Genomic DNA, 17,050 nt, shown 5'->3' with positions numbered 1-17,050 from the left:
ATGGGAGGAATACATATAAATGTTGCAATGTTAATTAAGTGTACTATATTTGTCTGTATGACAAACTGCATGATAAGCTGACCCTAAATTGTTCAGTTAGATAGAAAGAGAAAGACAGAGTAAGAGAGATTATAATGAAGGCCACAAGCAGCTTCCTCTGCAGAGTATAAACACTTGGCATTAGATTCATATTTATTTTTGCTAGGCATTTTAATTCATATCAATCATGCAAAAAAAAGTAATATTTTTAAAGGTACTGCAAGATAAAACATTTTACGTTATTTGTTGAATTCAATTTAAAGTTGAATAGTTTTATGAAACATTGAGTAAAATGTATTTACCGTATTAAAATAGTGCTTTTTTGGCGAGCAGGCCCGCTGTTTGATGTGATACTTGTGTGCCTATAAATAACAAAGGCCGGCGAACGGACACGATCATTTCATTAGAACAGCTCAAATTCAATTAGAGGATATGGCGTTTGTTTAAAAAGTTTTCTTTCAAAACATTGTGGCCGACAAACTCTTCATAGTGGCTCTGTTATTTCTACCAAGGAGGCCCATTTGGGAAGTATCACATTGAGAAACGAAAAGATACGAATTTAAAGTTTGCAAACAAAGCAAAAGTGTTTAACAACTCCACAATTAAAACGCGTTTCAGTTATGTTATAATGACGCAGCTATTCACAAAAAGAAAGGCCTGTGAATAGGTCAATTTAAAATCGTCTAAAACAATGGGCTAAAATGTACTTCAAATATATTTTAAATTCATTTCAATCGAAACAAAACTTGTTTGGAATAATTAGGTAAACATTCATGAGCAATATTGTCTCGGTTTTAATAAATATTATATGTTTTATGTGTAATTGGCTATAAATCTTCTAATTGTGCTTAGAAAAGTGTTTGTTTGCAAAAACTACAAATAATAACTTCCAAACGGTTCGTAGTAGCTATGATACAATGTTTGTCATTCATTCATTTACAAATACAAATATTTATTTACATTGTTTTGATTCCTACATTGTGCAACAATAGATTTGTTTACAACACTAATTTAAATACAAAGGTTGTCTGGCTTTAAAGCGCCTCAGTATAGGCATGACTACTGCGCATAACAACAACAACCATAATGTGCTTTTATAACGCGTCATATCTTAAAGCAAGTCTCAAGTGGATATCTGGAAAAAATATAAATGTTTTGTTTACAAGTTTAATTAAAAACATAGAAAGCAATATATTTGCCCTTAACAATAAGGGGAAAACAATTATGCTGCCATGACCATAAGTACTAAGATCAATAATGTATGCTGTATCAGGCCTGCTTTTGTTTTACTCTCCATTATCGTTGAAATTAGGGATTTGTATGCAAAAACACGCAATGTTTTACAGTAACACAACGATATTTTCTTGCGTTAGAATGAAAAACAATATCATGCGCAGTAGCTACACACTAAATGTGTGTGTGAGAGAGGGAATAAGTGGGAGAGAGAAAGAGAGAGAGTGTGGAAGATAATTACTATAAAATCTGCCAAAAACACAATAATCACTGCTGATGTGAACACTGAGCCAATACAGCAGATATATTCACCTGAGAGACTGACAGATCTAACATGTTAGTACAGGATACGCGCGCACACGAGCGCAGCATGTGCAGAATCACTTGAACGCACTGATTTGATTTCCTTCCCTGGAGGCCTGCAGCCATAAGCACTCCTTGCTTCGCCCTCTTACTCAAACCTCACCCTCACATAAAGTTACAGAAACTATTATATATAAGCAGATAAGTAAACTACAACTACAGTGAAGATTAATTCAAACAATGTTCGAATGCAAGGGGGACTTATTCCCTATAAAGAAATATCTCTCTATGACACACACACACACACACACACACACACACACACACACACACACACACACACACACACACACACACACACACACACACACACACACACACACACACACACACACACACACACACACACACACACACACACCAGCGGGGGCGCAGTACTCATCTACATTGACGTAGTGGTAGGCTAAATAAAGTTGTGTGAAATAAAGAAATATATATTGGTCATTAACAAATCCTGTGTGCATGCTGTCTTCCAAGGATACACACTGTGTCTCGCTATAAACGGCTAATTGTTTCCTGAGACGTTCGTCAAGAGTCCAGGTAAAAATCTGCTGCTTCCCTTGTAATGTTTTTATTATCGAATCAGCCTGTTATCAGGATGTTATATAAAGTTATGAATACTTAATTGACGTACAGTTATTGAAAGTAAAAATGTGCATTAGAAAGTGTTTGGCATGTTGTTCTCATCCACCTGCAGCATGTGCGCAATGACACCAATTTAAATACGCTCACGAAGAACGCTTGAAATTGGTCAGTGAACTTATTACGTGACCTTAAAGATTGACTGCTGAACTTTGGCCTGAGTCCGAGTGTGACTCCCGAAAAACAGCACCTTTAAGCCCTAGGCCCAGTGAGGCAGACAGGGAATGCTCTGACAGTGAACTATCCTTACAGTACAGACAACAATGCTCAGACTGAAGGCAAAAGCTCTTCCTTCTCCGCGGATCAATATCAGCGCAGCTGGAGCCGAACAGGAACCGGCATCGACACACTGTGTGGAGCTGACCTTTTCCACTCCCCACAGGTCATACCTTCCTCCGCCGGAGAAGTCAGCCACCGAAGGGGCCATTAGGAGGTGATTTCATGTGCTAAATAAGATGCACATAAACCAATATTTACAGTTAGACAGTGTGGTAAACTCATTTCACTTATTACACTTTTGCTAAAAAAAAAAAAGCACAACAGCTTTCACAAATAGAAACGATCCAAACATTTAAAAAAAAAAAATGAATGTAGGATTTTTACGCGTGAAAAACAGTTATAGTAATTGATTTCAGTTGATACCATTTACAAGTTTTAACTTAGCATTGTTTTCTTGGAGATTTTAACATCCTTTTATTTACCTCATGATTCTGTGACACATAATGCGAGCATGCCTGTATAATAGGAGACAACCTTGCCTGCAGTTAGAGCAGCTCCATAAGACAGAGTGCCACTTGCTGCTGCTGCAGCGGAGAGTCGGCCTGCGGCGGATATCCACTATCACAAGACCAACTATGTGTTTTCTATGATAACGCCTATGAAGAACGACAAATATAATACCAAAATGACAGTAACATACCCACACAGAAGCATGCGCAGTCAACAGAGGACAGCAATAAAACCAACAACTAGCGGGAAAACACTTATTTTTTCTTTAGCCTATTTAATTCATAAATAGCCTTAATTATTTATTCTTCAAAGAGCCTCAGATCCGTATGAACTATACAAGTTCACTGTCATTATCTTTTCTCACAGCACTACAATGCGTCAAATTAAAACAAACACGCCTGAAGCGTTCTTCAAACCATCTAAATTAATAACAGAGGTACAGAGACATATGGCCAGCTCCCATCACAGGTTATTATACACAAGAAGAAGAAGCTTTCACAGACTGGACTAAGCCGAGTCAAGTTCAAGTTCACCAGCTCCTGTGCACTCAAGTGTCCATTGTGGGGGGAGGGGTCACATTCACGGCTGTTTCCAATAAACTCAATGACTGTATCTGGGGAAATATAAAGTGACAAGAAGAATATGAAGGATATGGAGAAAGCTTTGCCACATTTCTTTAAATTAATAGACTCACAGGAACACAGTGAGTGCTGAGAGTGCAGAATGAAAATGCTTAGTTTGCTTGGATTTCTTGACTTAATTTAAAAATATTTAAAACTCTGGTACAAATTATTTTAACTAGATAAATTAACTTTGTGCCTATGGGTAGGCCGTATTTCAGGAAATTCTGTCATGTTTAAAGTATTTCAAAACTGCCTGTTTAATCTGCACAACAACAGCACCATTGTTAGGGCCTGAGCAGGCTTTGCAAAGCCTGAGGTTTAGCCTATGTCCTGTAGCCTGAGGACAAATATTGTGAAATTAAGAATTGTCCAAGAGCTAATGGCTATAAGTTATAATTAATAAACTTAATAAAGTGCCATGGTTACTTCCAAAACAGACAACATCTTTTTTCCCGATAAAGATGCTACTCACTAAGCTGCACCAGCAGCCATCAAAACAGAAAGCATTAAAAATGAAAGAAAAATATTTAGCACTTGCAACACCTTTTATTATATTTGTATGCAGTAAAATTCTTATCACGATTAGGAAGAAAACACCTCTTAAAACTTTGAACAAAAGCACATAACGAAACAACTGCCCATGTTTAGCTCACAATTGTACATATTTATAGTAAAGAAACATTCTTTATAAATACTGTTTCATCTGTAGCAAGTAAATACCATAATTTAATTACAAATGGATAAATATGGCAGTTGATATTTACAAAAGGAAGGGTGTAGTTACAGAAAATCGAACGGCACAACGTTTATTTTCCTCACAATCTTCCAGATAGTATTTCACAATTCAAACTTGCAAAGCACAAAACATCACAAGTTAAGCCCAGCAAACTAAAGTATACATTCACAAGCATAATATTGTGGTCTGTTCGAGTTAAATGTTAACTTTGGCACTCTTTCCAGTTTATAGATGTTTAGTATAGTACAATCAATTTGCCTTGGGATCACAATATTCAACATTATAGTACAATTTCTTCGTAATATGTGCACTAAAAGTCCAGTTAGAGAAATAGCTACCATTGAAGGAACATCTATACACCAAAGACGGACAAACTATCACAACCAATGGGAAAGTGGGCTTTCAGTAATTATTTACAATATGAAATACACCTCGACTATTATACATATTTTCCTCTGTTGATAATCGTCATCTTCCCTGGCAGATCAAAAATAATCAAATAAACAAATGTTTGTGTGCCTCTTGTATGCACAATCTCCTGCTGAAAGGTCCAGTGCTGTGAAATTAGTGTGTGTTGCTTCATTTCAGCTTAGTCCTAAACATACCATTCACTGAAATTGGAGGATAGGCCATTGTGGCTGGTGTTGTGGTGCACAGCTGAGGCTGGGGACATAGTGGTGTTGCTTTGGGTCTCGGTGGTGGGAGATACCAGGCCTGGAGGTGTGGAGGATTCATAACCAGAGCTGGCTGCTGGTGATGAGTCTGATGGTGGTGGTGGTGGGGAGGCTTCATGCACCTGGAGGAAAATAAGAGAGATAAATATTAGCATCAAAAAAAGCATTTGAATTTAGATGAGACTGACTGTACAATTTAAAATGCAATAATCACAAGTGTACATTAAAAAAACAACATGACAAAGGCCTGACACACACATTAATAATGAGCACACACATTTATTGACACGATGTATTTACCTTCATGTGTTTTCGTAGAGAGCTGGGATGTGTGTAGGACTTGTCACACATTTTGCAGAGATATGGCTTGTCCGACGTGTGAACGTGCATGTGTTTCTTTCGGTCGCTGCTGTTTGCAAACCTTCTGTCGCAGCCCTCAAACTCACACTGGAACGGCTTCTCTCCTGCAGAAAAAAAAGGAATAAATGTATTCAGATATTTTTGCACAGAGAAATGCCTCGGGCTAGCAGTTGTGCAGTTCACTGGATTCGTAATATATAAATGCAAAAGTTGTAGTTTATAGCGATATGCTCTTGAATCACAGCAATCAATTACACTTTTAAAACAACGCATAGCAGGATCCTGATTGTTGTATTCAAAGTTGAAGGCTTATCTTAAAACGAGAGGGGGAGTTCATAAATAATGCGCATAGTGATTTGGAGGGGGTGGGAGAGAGGGATAAGGCCGTCCTCAGTAGGCCTACAGAAGGCGTACCATTTGCTGGGAGACAATAAAAATCTAATTAGCACCTGACCAATTTCATGGCAAGACACCATAATAAAATTTCCAAGAAAATAAGTCAAAATGTGAAAGGCTGGTAATGGCCCTGTCTAGCACCTTAGCTACTTATCAAAAGGGACACATGATAAAACAAAAGACATTCCTCACGCTTAAACAGTAGGCCTATACTGCTGTCCTCGACTAAACCAACGCCATAACACACAACTTCTAAACAAACAGGAATTTCAAATCGATTAGACATGCGGTGTGAATAATTTATCTAAGGCCAAATCTAAAGGAAAAAGTGGGAAAATATGAGCGGTAAAAGCGCACTACCCACATGAAATCAATTGATAGGATTTACTACACCACCCTGTCTGCTTTACGATGCACGCAACGCGCTCCCACTTCCCCCTTTGACCCATTTTAAGTTTACCCCAAACAGTAAAACGTGGACAAGCCCGATTAAACAGTTTTGTACACGTTTGGTAAATGTTTTACATTCTAAAGAATTGTTAAAATGCCTAATATAGCAGTAAAACAAAGCATTATTATTGTATACTATCCAAACTAATTTTCTCACTCTCCCGGATGTGGTCCTAAATCTACTTTGACTGTTTATACGAATACTATCGACTTTAGCAGCCGAAAATAGCCACTGATAATTAGATCTTAATTCGTGTTTGCGCTTGGCAAGGCACATGTTTACACCAGCGAAATAAATGCACATGCCGGCTTACTCCCAGCAACAAAACCGATCTTATTATTTGAATTAAATCAATAAAAACAACGTCAATGTTTTGATAATTACCTGTATGTGTTCTCTTGTGGATCTTCAAGTTTTCTGACCGTGCGAAGACCTTTCCACAGCCGGGGAAGGGGCATGGAAAAGGCTTCTCCCCGGTGTGCACCCGAATGTGGTTCACCAGTTTGTATTTCGCCTTGAACGGTTTGCTCTCCCGGGCGCATTCCTCCCAGAAACAGACGTGGGTTGTCTGCTCCGGTCCCCCGACATGCTCCACTGAGACGTGCGTGACCAACTCGTGCATGGTGCTAAAAGTTTTGTTGCAACCCTTCTTCGGGTTGCTGAGCTGCTCGGGGTCGATCCACTTGCAGATGAGCTCCTGCTTGATACACTGTTGCCTCATGTAACGGAAAAAGGCACCGGGGTGGTGGTGGGCTGCCATGTTCATCCCCATGTTCATATTCATGGAGCCGTACTGATTGTGGAGCTGGGCTGCCGAGTAATGGTCGGTCCTCGGGCTGGAGACCTGGTGGTACTGGTCGGAGCGTCCAAAAACTTCCCCGGGTAGTCCGAGTCTCATCTGCCCGTTCAGGACATTAGGGGATCCGTGGGACCCGTGCTGTTCGTGGATGCCGGGGAACAGAATGTGGCCTTGAGTGTCTGTATGGGAGTGATGGAGGGATCCCGCCGAGGGGCCAAAAATAGTGTGTTGGCTGCTCGCCGGAGAGGATTCTCCGAAGCCACGACTACGAAAGAGAAAGTCCCTGGTTGAGTTGAATGGAGAGCTTGCATACGACGTGACATGGGCGGCATGAGCCCCGATAGCCGCAGCAGGGTAGCCGGGCGCCTGTGTGGAGAAGGCAGAGCTCTGTCCCGGGGAGAGATCATGGTTCAGCTTAAACGCACCCATGTGTGCGGAGTCTACGAAGCTATTTTGTGACAAACTCAAGTCTCTTTCCTGCATCTCGCTCGCTGAGTGATGCCTGGCAAATGACCCCACTCCCAGTCCGGGGAACTGGTGACCAGCATCCAGTAACATGATTTCAGTTAGCGTATTTTGTTTTAGTCTGTTTGTTTAAATCAGCACACGGCTACAGCGAATAAGTTTAAGAACAAAATCAAATGCTGGCAGGCAACGATTCAAGTTCCAACCTTAGAAACACCATATCAGATGTGATTCAAAACGCTGCTCCGCTCATGAGAAAAAAAAACAGCTCGGCTTAACGAACACTGAATTTACTTCTACTTAACTTGTGCTGCAAAAATCCAAAATTCAACGAAATGAAGAGTTTCCTTGAGTCCTCTTCTCTTGACTGCGGCAGTTGGCTGCGATAAAATGCACTCGAAGAATTAAATAATTATCTTACTAGGTGTCCTCGGTGTGGAGCATCTCAAAAAACGCTGTTCCGATTGGGTGTGTATTTATTTCTCTGGCTCGCCTGTGTTTATCGCGGAGGGTCCCTGTTTCTCCGTGGACTGGCTCTACCTCTTCTTCCGCCCCCTTTAACTGGAGCCCGTTCATTCATTCCTCGCAGTCTCATTGGCCACGGCGCCTCATCAATCCCAGGTGGCCCTCCAATGGTAGGTAGCGATTTGGCGACTTAATAGCGCAACGCCATTTTCCACTAATAATTACCGCCTACTTTTAGGAGAAGGTTTGGGGGTATATACAAGCGAAAGGATCACGACGAGAGAGAGGGGAGAGACATGTTGTTTATATTCCTTGGAAGCAAGTCCTATCATAAATAAATAGATACGATTGTGACATTTGCTGAGAAATAAAAAGATTGGATGTACAAATATTCAGATCGGGGAAAAAGTAAGTCAGATGGTTTGTGGTTCATGGTTATTTACTTAATCTAAATAAAAGCAACAGCTCTGGCACTATCTTTTTTTGGTAAGTAAAAGGAAATGTATCACGCTCCTATTTCAGTTTACACAGAGCCGTGTAATATAGCCTAGTATAGGGGTATTAATTTATCGTCATGACATCTAAAATTACACAAATAGCGTAAATGTTTATAGGCAACGCATGCCCGTATGACTGCAGAAAAGGTAAGAGTGTAAAAAGGTGATGTTCAGGCACCTTTATAAAGCATCATGCATTGATTGAAATACTTCACTATTTGATTGAACTGCAAAAGCTGCATTAACTGATGGCAAAAAAACAAACAAATACATAATGCAGCCTACTAATGCAGAGCATTATATCTTGTTTAAATGCACTGAATGTAGGCTACTGCACCAACCCCCCCCCCAAGCTTCCCTCCCCCTTAAAAAAGTATCCGACCAAATTATAATAAACTGCTAGACCACAATAACATTTAAAATGGTGATATATCTTAATATCTTAGTAATCTGTTGATGTGATAAAGTTCCTGCAGAATCATTTATTCTGACGAATATCTCGCCGCTTAATTCTCCGCAGCTGAAAAAGCATGTGTGGCTGCATATGGAGTCCAGTGGTTTTTCACTGGTTGTAGAACCACAGCTGGGCCTTTAGCGGTGCCCCAGCGCTCATACTGGCAACCACTATGCATGTTGTTGTTGGTTCCATATGTCGCTGGTTCTTTTTCCTCGGTGGTTCTCACATTCACCACAGCAATTAAAATACATGTTATGGTGGTGAACTGCGCTTAGATCCAAGTTAACCATTAGTGACATGTAAGGTCGAGCCTTTCCTGAACGCCCAATAATAAAGTTTGAGCAATACAATTTACGCTATATTGAATTAGGATGCAATTGTGAACCATATTGTTTTCCTAATGATATTTCCCTTTTGGTTTACAAACAGTCAAAATATAACGCACAGATGGAAGGATTGGCTTCTTTTACTGGCAATTTTCCTCACAAGCAATCCCTGAATCTGTGTTTAGTTGGGGATATACAGGCGAAGAACCACAGCTGCTCATTCACATTCACAAGTCAAAGGAAGTTTACTTACATTTCCACCAAATCAAAATCCCACAAGTTCTCCCGTTCCATTACACAACTCAATCTCAGTCTGCCTCAGCTCTCCGGTGCTCTAGGCGACAATTAATGGAGAATGTGAGGGAAGCGTTTAAAAACTTTTTTGAATTTGTGAGTCTCATAGCTCGGAGTGGGACAGGCTGAGCGTTGTGTGCCATTCTTCCAAGTCTATTTCAACCCGCACCACAGGAAACGCAGGAGCTGATCCAAGTTCAAAGTCACGTCTGCCGACCCCTATAAGAAGTTCTTTATTTCTCAGGAAAACCACAAAACATTCCCCAGATAGGGAGAAAGCGAAGGGGGGGGGGGGGGGGGGGGGGGGAAATCTATCAGTTAGAGAGGCACAGGGCTGCGGGTTTACCCTTCTGCTTGGAGAAGAAAGGGGGTCTAGCCTATTGAAAATCCCCCAAAGACCAGTATTTCAACAGGTTTAAGGACCAGCAGTAGCCCATAGATTTAAAATATAAGATGACATGTTTTAGAAGGTGATCTGAAGTTACAGCTTTAAATTGTAGGCTAAGTATTACGCAAAGATCAATAAAGTCACAAGTCTTGATCACATACGGGCACTGTGCCTGCGTGTCATAATGGGGGCCAAAGGCGTATTTCTTCTGCCTGTTATCTGACAATATCAATATGTTGACACACTGGAAGGTTACTTGTGTGGCTTCCGTGACCTTGTGTTTCATGGATGTTTGACCTATGAACCGTTAAAACCACATATGTTGCCCTCTTGACTCCCTTTGGTAAAATAACCCTGTTTATGACAAAGCGTCTTTGTTTTAAACGGAGAGAGAAAAAGAGAGGGAGGCAGAGAGAGAGAGCTTTAAGAGGTCCCACTCATATGAGGCATCGACAGCTATATGGAAACTATAAATCTATTTTTTTTTTAAATAGCCTATTCCTTAAAAAAAGTAAAAACCCAGGCTTTCCTCATTCTGATTATACAAAAATATGCATTTTATAGATCAATTTATTTGACATGGCAGAATAATATGAATGATGAAATGTCTGCAGCACACTGTGACCAAGAGGTGCATTCCCAAAATTGCACATGCGTGATATTCACAAATTGTCACGGTTAAGCACAAGGGAGGTTAACTTGTGTTACTACTTCATCAGCAAAATTGTAATTATTGTTGTTAATTTTGTGTGGATTATGTTCTTCTAATGTGTCGTTTAATTTAATGTGTATGAAATAGGAGCCCTTAAACAAATCATAAACAGTACACCCACTGCTCTTCTGTGGTTTATGATTTCCCAGAAGCTCCCATTGGAGCTGGCTAACTAAATCCCCGAAACAACCATACACACATGTGTCCATGGGAGGTTGTTTAGTGACTTTTGAATTACAATGAAAGAAAAATAGGTATGACAAATAATTGTAAAATAGATTAAGATAGATTGTGCACATACAATAAAAAATGAAGCCCTTATCAAAGGAGCAGGTACAACTACTAACAGTAAAAACCAATGAAACAAATATGACTGACTGTAAATTGATAACATTTTAAAAAATATTTTTGCAAAACTACAAAAAGGTATTGATCAATTGCTGAAGTTATGACATAAAACCTCCACTCGTGTTTCATTTGCAGATTGTCAATATCATAAATCAGTTTCAACAGAGAAGCACGTGCAACAGGGCCATAACATGTAAACCCTTCCCTCTGGAAATCAATTATGGATGAGTGGGAAAATGTGGTTTTCATTTTTATATTTAAAATGTTATATTTTTAACTTATTTTCAAGTTAGAAAAACTTTGATGATTTGTAGTTTGAGTATCACACATCGATCGGAAAGGTGTGTGAATGAAGACATATGAATGACAGATACACGTCCTGCTGTCATCAGGGACTAATCAAATGGCAAGATCCGTCATAGTGAGCTCTAATGCAGTTTAACAGATGTCTTTCAACTACAATAATAACCCTTACAAAATGATGGTAAATAACGCTTATCCCGGGTGCTGAGAATGACAGCACATTACACACTTTGCAGGTCCTGTCAAAAAAATGCACTGAAATAAAATAGTAGGCTACGCTGTGATCCCCTTGTCTTAGTTTACTGTTAGATGTTTAGAAGTAACTAGTTAAGGCATCCTTGACTTGTAAATATTGTTGGGCCAACGTAATTATTGTATTATAATTGTATTGAGGCATTATGAACAATTATACAATGAAAAAGAACATAGGAAATTGTTATAGTTTTTTTTAATACGTTTTCAGGATGATTGGTGTGACAGCCTACATCACCCCAAAATTCAATTTAAACCTAATTTAAATGTAGAAGTCATATTATTTCGGTCAACTTGTGAAAAAAATATACATTTACATCATAATTTAGAGTGAAGGGTAGGATAAACAGAACAGCAAACGAAACTAAACTCTGTTAATATGAATATTTCTTTAATTTATCTCATAATTTTATGGTATTTTAGTCTTCAGTAAAATAAAGTTTGTATAATTACGCATCGCAATGACTTTCCAAAGGTGCGCTCCTTACTTAATATATTTTCCTAAGAAATCATGCTGTTGTTGTTTTTTTAATCCTTCTTGATAATAAATACATGCTGAACCAAGCGTGCCAAAGAAATACACTTCGCCCCATCACTGTTTGCCTCTTTACTCACTATACTGCCGTGAATTACGCATCTAAAAACTGGCCACATCCTTTACTCACTTACATTCAAACATACATCCACCAGCAGCGTGTTCTTTTTTCAATGGCGACCTGAAATCAATAGCAAGACAGTTCACCAAAGATAAACTGGGCTGCATTGGCCATATAAACTGACATTTCGGTCATCCACATGCGCCAGCAGCAGTAAACAGAAAGCCGCACAAACAGATCTGCTGGTAACTTTGTGAGTACAACTTTTTGGAGTCAACAGCGATAAAGAGAGTGAGGGGGCGGAACCCTGCTGAGCCCCTGCGCTGAACGACAGCCAATCGCTTCGTTCTCCTAACTGCCAGTCACCAAAATCCGTCCAATACCCGCAGTGCCATTTCTAAACTGTATTCCCCACTGTGTCCTCCAACTGTTGTATGTTCTGCCAATCGCTTGAGGACAGAGTGGGAAAAGGAGCAAGCAGAGTTAGAAGCCGGACAAAAGAACTTATAGACCCCTTATATACATATTTTTCTAATGTTTTAGAGAGCGTGGTGGGGTGAAAACAATTGCGGTGAGTGCGGATGGACTTGTCAGTGTAGTTATGGAACCCCCTTTAAACAAGAGGAATCCGGCGATAAGATTAGCGGATTTGGCAGCGACTCAACCCCATCCTCATCAGAATATGACAGGCTTCCCGGGGCTAGGGGGGCATCACCCTCTCTCCCACCATGCCCACCTCCACCCTGGGGAGCTGGGCAACGACCCCGGAGTGGCACTCACTCCATTTGGACCAGAGCACATGGCACAGACAAATGCTCTCAAACTTAGCCCATCTCAACACATTCAGAGCCATCACGAAGCCCAGACCGCGGCATCTTTCACTTCTGCTCAGACCACTGTTGGTTTCCCCGTGGCTCACCCCCACTCAGGCTACTCAAGCAGCAGGGACTTCATCCTCAGGAGAGAACTCTCAGCCTCTGCTATGCATGCACTTGGCGACCAGCATAGTTCCGCCTCCTCCCCTCATCACCATGGCATGTTCATCTCTCCAACAGGTGCTTATGGGCACGCAGAAAGTGGGGCCCATTCACTTTTTACTGGACTTCACGACCAAGGGTCCCCAGGTGCCCATCACCACCATGCCCTCAATGGGCAGATGCGCCTGGGTATACCGGGGGACATCTACGGCAGGCCAGAGCACTTCGGGCACAGGCCAGATCACTATGGACCCTCTTCTCTCCACAGCTACAACTCCATGAACCTCAATGTGAACATCGCTTCAGCTCCTCACGGAGCGGCGGGGGCGTTTTTAAGATACATGCGGCAGCCCATAAAGCAAGAGCTAATCTGCAAATGGATTGACCAGGAGCAAAGTCAAAAAAAGCCCTGCTCTAAAACTTACAGCACCATGCACGAGCTGGTCAACCACGTCACGGTGGAGCATGTCGGGGGACCGGAGCAGAGCTCCCACGTCTGTTTTTGGGAGGAATGTCCACGGGAAGGAAAAGCTTTCAAAGCGAAGTACAAACTGATCAATCATATCCGAGTTCACACGGGAGAAAAGCCCTTCCCGTGTCCTTTCCCGGGCTGTGGAAAAGTGTTCGCTCGATCGGAGAATTTAAAGATTCACAAGAGGACTCACACAGGTCAGTAGTGCTTGTAATTGTGAAGTTTGAAAAAATATCACTTGATCGTAGAGCATTATAATCTATCCGAAGAGACCTCGTGTTGTTTTTCACATCCTAAATAGAGTGCGACCGTGCGTAATTGCGCACGCAAGCGAGCAAAAAAAGTTGTACTCAGTGACGCATTCGCACAGTGTTAAACGTGTTACATTGCCTTTCTTAAATGTAAAGTTTTGTACTCGCTGAGACGACTGCTGTAGGCGTGAGATGATAAGGGCATATGATTTGTAAAACGTGCTTACGTACATGCAGGACAGCGCAACAACACGCGCATATGTAATTATAGTCAGGCGCAGGACGTTTACGCCAAAGCTTATCTTAAATATCGTGTACGGTGCACGCAATCATACCATGTGCCATATGTATTAGTTTCAAGATTTGGTTAACTGTTAAACCAAGCGAGGGGAAGCTATAGTCTACAACTATGCATTACAGTCTGTAGAAAAAGAAAATTTGTCCTACCAAAACAACGGCGTCTCAGAGTTGCAGAGTGAGGCAAGACAGGGAGTCTGAGCAGGCTAACTTCCCACAAAGTAAAAATCTCATTTGTATGCCTTCTTTTTTGAGAACTGTTTGAATGGTCATTGGCTTTAATAGATGTCGCTAGCACAGGCCTCTACACCTTACTGAATGATGCAAAATCCCCAGGGGAATAAACAGGTAATATAAAAAATGTACGTAAGGAAAGTCCAAGTTACTGTTTCTTATTGCTTATCCGTTTAACTCATGCAACCATCCTTCCCACAATATTTTACATATGGATATGGAATGCACACAGCAGGGTGCAGCCTATTTTCTTATATGTATGTTCTCCATCTAACAAAGTCAGTGTGTATGTTGGCGAGTGAGTGTGTAAAATGAGTTATAACCTGAGTCCACCACGGTACATAAACGGCTGCCGGTGGTCTCCAGAGTGCCCCCTCTCTTTCCACATACACACATACAGCCAGAAGGCCTAAAGGCATGTTACACGTGTTCAAACAGGAAAACGCTTTGGACAAGTGGCTGTGGGAGATGTTTAGTGAAAAAGCTCTGAAAATGAAGCCCTAGTAAAAAAAAATAAAAAAGCTGCAAAACAGAGCAAACATGGAAACGTTTCCCTCGTGGTGTATTTTTTAAGGTGGTATGCTGAGATTGAATTAATTAACAGCTCTAAGCTTGTGATGTGTGTAAAACATGTAAACACCCCTCAGGGAGACTTTTTCATGACAGTTTTTTAAGGGCATCAACATTCTTTGCACACGACACTGACTGCATCTGTTTCTCATTTCTTCCAGGAGAGAAACCTTTCAAGTGCGAGTTTGAAGGCTGTGACAGAAAATTCGCCAACAGCAGCGACCGGAAGAAGCACTCTCACGTCCACACCAGCGACAAGCCTTACTACTGCAAAGTCCGAGGCTGTGACAAGTCCTACACACATCCAAGCTCTCTGCGGAAGCACATGAAGGTGCACTGCAAGTCCCCACCGCCCCCTTCGACCAACGTCCCCTACATTTCCTCCACAAACCCTCTCGGAGACTCTCTTTCTCCAAACTCCGAGCCGCACAGGAACCGCTCGGCGAACCTCTCCCCTCAGGTCACCAACCTCAACGAGTGGTACGTGTGCCAGGGGAGCGGGGGACCCAACCACCTCCACACCCCCTCCAGCGATGTGCCAACGTCAGATTCAGAGGAGGACTCTTTCAGACACTCAGACCCAAGGACAATGCTCTGATGCCCTGTTTACAACTTGACTGTCAAATTGCCATCTAGTTGACCCGTTAAAAGGTGTGTAGAACCATGCTGGCCTGGGCGCTTGGGACATTGATCAGCTATTTTCACTGTAGTATTATTAAACAAGTGTGCTCAACAAAGATAACTCATTATTATCTTGGAGGCAATGCAGGCCTTACTACATAAACAAGAATGAAATTGATGTGACCCCTGACCTTTCTTAAAAATGTAGATCAAATCTGTCAAAACAAATCATCACACACTATCATTAGAACTGAAATCTAATTTAAAAGGACAAAAAAAAATCTGAATAGGGCATTTTCAAAATGAATAAGCTTTGTACAAGAGCAATATGCAGGGTTTAATTAACTGCATGGCTTAAGACTCAACTGGTTTGCAGAGATGACATATTTCATGTGACCTCCCATCACCCCTTGCAGTTTAATAACTCACCTGCTATCAATCACTGTCATATTCCAGACATTTAAGGGAAACAAATGGTACTACCTTTAACCCCTCAAATAGCAACAAATGTTAACGGACAGAATCTAGTAGAAGAAGAAGATTTTTTATAAATAATGTGTGATTTCTTTAAGTTGTGGTACAAACTTTGATAAACCAATAAGAAAAAAAAAGAAAAGAGGAAGCAAACATCTGAATGTCTTAAGGGTTCTCATTTATCTTTTCAGATTTCTACAATACATGTGTTTGGATGGAATTTTGTAATATTTAAGAACTATTTAAGACTATATTTTATGCAAAATACACAAGTGTTATGCTCGTTAAAGAGTGAGTCCCTCGAGACCCTAAATGTCTACACTGACAGGCTTTGACCCTGTAGGATTTGTATATATGTAATTGTACTGATGCTTGTGAATGTTGTGTAGTTTTAATTACAAAAAAATGTTGTTTTGTACATCGTAATTTATTTGCTGGTATCAATGTTGGAATTACAGGAACACCAAAGAATAATAATATCAGTTTTGGTGATGCATAGTGCCCTGCTGATGTTTTTTTTTTAAATGTTAACTTTCTGTTCACTTTCTTATTTTTTAAATTGTGTTCTGTAAAAGAAGAAACATTTACTTGAATAGGCTGTGTAATGTGAAAAGTCCCTTTCTCGCATGCCTTTTGTAGTGATCTGTCTTTCTCTCTGAGGTGCATGGTGCCGTTGGACATGATGGATAAAAAAAATGGAGATGAATCAGCTATGAGTGTGCAGATCCTTGGTGTTCAAAATTAAATTTACAATATAAAATTTCATGCTAAAAATAATAATAAAAAACAGGACATATACAGAAAGTTATTAACAAGTGTCAATTATTATATTCAATGAGTGTCTTTGATTAATAAGAGTTTGAGAAAATAGTAAATCACTTTGTGTTATTATGGAATTGTTATTACATTGGTGACTGTGAGAGTGTTACTTTTTTTAAATGTATTTCAGGAAGCTTTGCAATTACTGTCAATATTGACCCTTTTAATATGAAATATATTTAAGAGT

At 40.5% G+C, this 17,050-nt stretch overlaps 2 protein-coding genes across 2 annotated transcripts; one reads left to right on the top strand and one right to left on the bottom strand.

Annotated features, from left to right (window-relative positions):
* Nucleotides 1-4,155: 4,155 nt before the first annotated feature.
* Nucleotides 4,156-8,048, bottom strand: zic2a (zic family member 2 (odd-paired homolog, Drosophila), a). The gene is made up of 3 exons (XM_010790656.1): nucleotides 6,631-8,048; nucleotides 5,340-5,503; nucleotides 4,156-5,161 (listed from the first exon to the last, which is right to left on the bottom strand). The coding sequence occupies exons 1-3, from the start codon at nucleotides 7,601-7,603 to the stop codon at nucleotides 4,961-4,963; spliced, it is 1,338 nt and encodes a 445-aa protein (XP_010788958.1). The 5' UTR covers nucleotides 7,604-8,048; the 3' UTR covers nucleotides 4,156-4,960.
* Nucleotides 8,049-12,549: 4,501 nt separating this feature from the next.
* Nucleotides 12,550-16,848, top strand: zic5 (zic family member 5 (odd-paired homolog, Drosophila)). Its single transcript, XM_010790654.1, has 2 exons — nucleotides 12,550-13,794; nucleotides 15,111-16,848. The coding sequence occupies exons 1-2, from the start codon at nucleotides 12,750-12,752 to the stop codon at nucleotides 15,545-15,547; spliced, it is 1,482 nt and encodes a 493-aa protein (XP_010788956.1). The 5' UTR covers nucleotides 12,550-12,749; the 3' UTR covers nucleotides 15,548-16,848.
* The last annotated feature ends 202 nt before the right edge of the window (nucleotides 16,849-17,050 follow it).

Source organism: Notothenia coriiceps, unplaced genomic scaffold, assembly GCF_000735185.1.
Source record: "Notothenia coriiceps isolate Sejong01 unplaced genomic scaffold, NC01 NC01_scaffold00034474, whole genome shotgun sequence".
Taxonomy (NCBI): Eukaryota; Metazoa; Chordata; class Actinopteri; order Perciformes; family Nototheniidae; genus Notothenia; species Notothenia coriiceps.
Note: the sequence above shows the minus strand (reverse complement) of the source record. Positions and strands in the feature narration are given on the sequence as shown.

Coding starts and splice junctions, on each gene's coding strand:
- zic5 (XM_010790654.1), top strand. CDS start 12,750: ATGGAACCCCCTTTAAACAAGAGGAATCCGGCGATAAGATTAGCGGAT. Junction 13,795..15,110: donor TCACAAGAGGACTCACACAG/GTCAGTAGTGCT, acceptor CATTTCTTCCAG/GAGAGAAACCTTTCAAGTGC.
- zic2a (XM_010790656.1), bottom strand. CDS start 7,603: ATGTTACTGGATGCTGGTCACCAGTTCCCCGGACTGGGAGTGGGGTCA. Junction 5,504..6,630: donor CCACAAGAGAACACATACAG/GTAATTATCAAA, acceptor TTTTTTCTGCAG/GAGAGAAGCCGTTCCAGTGT. Junction 5,162..5,339: donor CTCTACGAAAACACATGAAG/GTAAATACATCG, acceptor ATTTTCCTCCAG/GTGCATGAAGCCTCCCCACC.